The 5,827-nt window shown below is 41.7% G+C and overlaps 1 protein-coding gene across 1 annotated transcript; it reads right to left on the bottom strand.

Annotated features, from left to right (window-relative positions):
- Positions 1 to 2,317: 2,317 nt before the first annotated feature.
- LOC103555542 (ret finger protein-like 4A) lies at positions 2,318 to 4,725 on the bottom strand. The gene is made up of 2 exons (XM_008527160.1): positions 4,440 to 4,725; positions 2,318 to 2,898 (listed from the first exon to the last, which is right to left on the bottom strand). The coding sequence occupies exons 1-2, from the start codon at positions 4,723 to 4,725 to the stop codon at positions 2,318 to 2,320; spliced, it is 867 nt and encodes a 288-aa protein (XP_008525382.1).
- Positions 4,726 to 5,827: the final 1,102 nt, after the last annotated feature.

Raw genomic sequence — 5,827 nt, 5'->3', positions numbered from 1 at the left:
TCCCTGGCCACGAGCAACTGCCTGAAGACCCAAAACCTGAGAACCTAATGAGCTCTCCAGTGGGCCCCCTGAAACCTGAGTGTCTAGCCAGCTCCTGACCCTCCTATGGTGTGAGCACCAGGCCCTCAATTGGCTGCTGCTGCATCAGGCTCTCCTGCTCCCCACCCCCAACATGAGTCCTCCCCATCAAAGCTCTCTGTGATGGGAGAAAATCTCACTAATGCCAGAAGTAGATAAAAATCTGATTGGATTAAAGAGGAGAGGCGGGATGTGAGTGATGTGGGAACAGGAAACCTGTCTAATAAAAGGCACTTATATGTGGATCTCACTCCAGAACTGAGGCGTCGGGACTAGCATCTGGAGGCCAGAGGAGAACCTAGTGGAGGAGAGGTGAGCCCAATCTTATGGATTTCATTTTTACTTATCAAATTTTTACAAAAGGCAGAGATAATAAAGAAGGCCTCACACTGGATAAATTCTGCATGGCAAAAGGAACCATGAACAAAATGAAAAGACAAGCCACCAACTGCGAGAAAATATTTGCAAATCATATATCTAACAAGGGGTTAATTTCCAAAATATACAAAGAGCTCTGACTTCAACTACAATAAAATGGACAATCCAATCAAAAAATGGGCAGAAGATATGAACAGAGGTTTTTCCAAAGAGAATATGCAGATGGCCAACAGACACATGAAAAGATGTTCAACATCACTAATGATGAGGGAAATGCAAATCAAAACTACACTGAGATATCATCTCACATCCTTTGGAATGGGTATAATTAATGACAAGAAATAAGAAATGTTGGAGAGGATGTGGAGAAAATGGAACTCTCATATACTGCTGGCTGGAATGAAAACTGGTGCAGCCACTGTGGAAAACAGTATGGAGTAAAAGCAATAAAAAATTAAAAATAGAAATACCATAGGATTCAGCTTTTCCACTTCTGGGTACTTGTCCAAAGAACATGATCACTAATTCAAATATATATATGCACCCCTATGTTCATTGCAGCATTATTCACAATAGTCAAGACTGGGAACCCCAGTGTCCATCAAAGGGTGAACGGATATGGAAAGAAGATATTGTATATATGTACAATGGAATACTACTCAGCCATGGAAAAGACAACATGCGTGGACCTTAAGAGTATTATGCTAAGCAAAATAAGCCAGACAGAGAAAGAGAAATACCATATGATTCCACTCATATGTGGAAGATAAACAAACAAACACATAAGTAAAGAGAAAACATTGGTGGTCACCAGATGGGAATGAAGTCAGGGGAGGAGGATAGGAGTAAAGAAGCACATACGTATGGTGATAGATAAAAACTAAACTACTGGTGGTGAATACAGTGCCGTCTATAGAGAAGCTGAAATATAATAACATACACCTGAAATGTTATCAACCAACAGACCTCAGTAAAATAACAAAACTTCTGACTGAATATTATAAAAGAAAATAATGATTAGTTGAGCGTGTGAACAAAACAGAAATATTAAAAAGAGGTCCTGGATTGGAAAGGGGTAGATCTCTGCTCAGATCCCATCTACTTGGATGACACACTCAGCCCACCTGCAGTGACAGACTCACCGGTCTCTAAAGAACTGCCCTGGGCTGACAGCAGCTGGCTCACAGGGAAATGCTGGGAGGGTCCACTCTCTCTACCCCCTGGCCTGTAGGAAATGGCAGAGAGATAAGGGGGGGTGGCGGTGGCTATAGTCCATGCCTTTTTCTTTGATGTGGGAAAACTGGTGCCATTCACACTTCAGAGCCCCTGTGGGATCAGGCTGGGATTAGGGTTCAGGTGAAACCACTTCCTTGAATAAGCTGCTCCTGCTGCCCTAGCCACGCTCCTCAATGTTCCGTGAATGTTTATGTGCATTTGATATAAATGTGTTTTTCAGTTGGTGAGTGAAACTATATTTTTTTATTTCTATAGGTCTAGTTTCCTTGTCATTTATAAAATCAACATATCCATTGGGTCACATTCAAATTTTTATTTAATTAATAACTTCCATTACACACTAAGTTGATCTTACAGAAAATACAAAGGAAAATATTTGGAAACTGATCTGAAAGTTCAGAACATATTAACTGGAACAGAAATATAAACTAGTCCCAAAGGAAACGACCATGACAATAATAAATGTTGGAAATGTAATTTTTTCTAATAAATATAATTAATTGTGTTCATAATTCATGAACTCTTCCATATTTTTCTGCTACACCTTGTGTAACAAGGACAACATTTCCTAGGTACAGCTATGAGCACACAAGAATTTTCTATGAATGTTTCTGCAGTCAGAGGTTCATTTTCCTTGCCCAGGACTCATTGGAGGAATTGCTGTGCCTGCATTAATCATAGGACAGATTCTCAGGACGCCCTGGTCGTCCTTCATTGGATTTGCAGGAGCAAAAAATGGACGCAGAGGCTCTGCAGCAGAAATTTTACTGAACGTAAAAATATGAGATCCATCACTAACATGATAAAAGGAAATGATCCCAATATCCATATCCAGGAAAATCCCTACTCGATGTAACCTAGGGCTCACCAAAAGAGTAGTCAAAGGCACAGTGCTGGCTGAGAAGACATCTCCATTTCTTGAACCCACAGTCCAGAAACCATGATCTGAAGACAGTACAAATGCCTCTCGTCTATTAACAGAGTCTCTGCAAATCCCCACATCCCATTCTTTGCTCGTCCCCACATCCACCTCCCAGTAATGGCGGCCAGATGTGAACCGAGGGGAGCCCAGGACACAAATTGCATAGATGAATCTGTCAGCACGCGTCCTCCAACAGTGTTTGAAATACCCACAGCGGACACTCCGTAAATCCTCAGAAATGATGAGGTGCTTGTTGGCTGTGTTGACATCCAAAGTCATATCCACTAAGGACAGAAACATAAGCAAATTAGCAAGTACTTACACTACACAACACTCTTCACATCCACTGGAAAGGTCCAAATATCTCATTCAGTTTCCCTCCTTTAACTCTACAATTTTTCCCCTAATCAGAGTTTTCCTGGGAAAACTTCCCTGGTCCTTTGATTACATCAAATTTTATATGTAAGATGGATGATTATAACGGGAACTACTCCTTCCTATTCACTCTATGTATTCTCATTACACTACTTTACATTACTTGATTATTTGATTAAAAATTTTTCTTTGTATGTATGTATGTATTCCTGTAGTACATAAAACGCTTGAAAAAAGAGACAATGTTATTTTATCTCAAATTAGACAAAGTAACAGATTTTGTCAAAATATGTGGAGCCTCAGAAATCAACCCTCCGGGCCAAAGACCACCTGCTTTACTTGGCTTCATCATAACACGGCTCTCTGGGAGATGGCTCAGACTTTCTGACTATCAGAGAGGAATTGTCAAGATTTGTCAGGATTCTGGGACAGGTTTCAGCATCCCTAAGTTAAGCTTGCATCGAGCAAGATATAACTCACTTAGAAAACAAAGCCATTCCTTTGTTTCGCTATGAGTCTGGGACGTCTGGTCTGGCATGCTGAATTTAGCCGTTAGACGTGCAGCTGAGCTGTGATAATTCACCTTAACTCAGAGTTGTGAGACTGAATCAGGCATGATTTCTCCAAGTTCCAGGCCAGGGAGGGAGCGCAGGCTGCAGTGCTCAGGTGCAGAGTCCGCAGAGGAGGTAAGCCTACAGGCACAGCCACCGTCGTTTCTACTGCCCTTTCCCTAGGGGCTTGAGCTCTGGGAAGCATTCCTTGCCCATACTCAGTGTGCATTAGAATCACGTTAAGGCTTTTAAACATTGCAGATTCCAGGGCTTCACTACCAGAGTGGGTCAGATTTAGTGGGTGCAGGGCCTTGCTACTCAAAGTGGGGCCCATGAGCTGGCAGCCTCAGCACCACGGGGGCTCCTGTCAGAAATGGAGATTCACAGGCCAGCCCACTGCAGTGAATCGGCATCTGTAAACAGGATCCTCAGAAAATTGAAATACAATCAAGTTCGAGAATTGTTGTTCTACACCAGTGATGGCCAAAGAAACACAGTGTGAGCCCATATGTAATTTCAAATTTCTTACGAATACATTAAATGGTAGTATTAAGAATTGGATATAGTTGATTTTAATAATACACTTTATTTAATCCAGCATAGCCAGAATCTGGTTTCTACTTGTGTCAATAGCCAAGTTTCAGGTGATCAATAGTTATCAGTGGCTATTGGAAATACAGGATAGCACAGGTCTAGGATATGACCTAAACATTATATTTTCTTAAAAACCTACAGATAGTTCTGATCTATACTTATGGGTGAGCACAAAGGTTACTTTGAAAGAACAAAAATTTTAGGTGCCATATTTCAGATAATGCCCTTATTTAACAGAGAGCTTTTGACAAGTTGCTTTTTCCAGGGCCCTTTGTGGGTTGGGGCAGGGTGTACGGATGCCTCACCTTGGAACTTCCACATCCTTGGGTTCATCTGGAGAGCACTTCTCAGCTGGGGCTCTAACTCCTTGATCTTTGACACCAGCACCCCCAGCTGGCTATTGGGCCTGATGTCCTTCTTCTGAGAGACCAGGGAGCAGAAGGGGCACAATAAACCCTCCCCGTTGGGCTCCTTCCTCAGTGAATTGATGCACTGGAGGCAGCATACATACCCACATTTCAGGTACATGGGTTTTTCAAGATAAGTCATGCAGCCACAACATCTGCTTGCTTCTTTGAAGTGTTCACCCATGGCCACTGTCTGGAGAAAAACGTGCACGGTATTGGAATTTACGTGAGCTCAATGGATGTTAGTCTTTGGGACATTTTCCTCTTTACATGAATAGTGATTTGCAATCACTTCTACTGGGTAATGAAGATACAACATTAGCATAAATATAACTGACTCATGGCCCTGAACTTCTGATATTTAAAATGCTGGTTGGAATGAAGGACACAATTCCTCCTTGGATTTTAAGTTAGGTGGTGAGAGGGTCTATATTGTATCTGAGCTGTCCAATATGATGGCCATGAGCTGCAGGCAGCTATTGAGCATCTGAGGTGGGCTTATCCACATAGAAATATGTTTTCAGTATAAGATGCACACTCAATTTTGAAGATATAATGAGAAAAAGAGAATAAACTGATTGAGACCTTTTAAAAATTGAGTACATGTTGCAATGATTACATTTTGCTTTCAAAATTAAATTGTTTTTACTTTGTGTGACTACTGAAAAGTAAATTTATAATTGCATATGTGGGTCACTTTATATTTCTACTGGACAGCACTGGTCTACACCCAGAAACTCTCCTCCAGCTGACCAACCTGCATTTGGCAAAAACCCATTACAAGACTTGAGAAGTGGAATCACTACATGGCTGAAGCTCCATTCATCATCTCAAAGAGTTAGCAAGCTTTGATTTGACTCAGGATAGAGAAGATTCTATTATTTCTCTAACCTGGGTATCAAACATCTAAGTTCTACCTACTGCTCCCATCGGAGGTCCCTGTGTCCCAAGGTGCCCATGCTGTGCCTGGCATTGTATTGGCTTCAGACGCACTTGCTGAATTAATGAGTAACTCAAGTTCAAGACCTTGCTTTCTTATCTCTGCCTTTTGTAGAAATTGGAGAAATAAAAATGAAATCCTGTAAGATGGAGCTCACCTGTCCTCCACTAGGTCCTCTTCTGGCCTCCAGCTCCTTGTCCCGACAGCTCACTTCTGGAGTGAGGTCAACCAACAAGGAGCTTTTATTAGACAGGGTCCCTCCTCCCGCCTCGCTCACACCCTATTTCTCCTCTTTAATCCAATCAGACTTTGATTCAATTCTGGCATTAATGAGATATTCCTTACG

The sequence above is a fragment of the Equus przewalskii genome, chromosome 9, assembly GCF_037783145.1.
Source record: "Equus przewalskii isolate Varuska chromosome 9, EquPr2, whole genome shotgun sequence".
In the NCBI taxonomy this organism is placed as follows: Eukaryota; Metazoa; Chordata; class Mammalia; order Perissodactyla; family Equidae; genus Equus; species Equus przewalskii.
The sequence above is the reverse complement of the archived record's forward strand: the minus strand, read 5'-3'. Positions and strand labels throughout refer to the sequence as shown.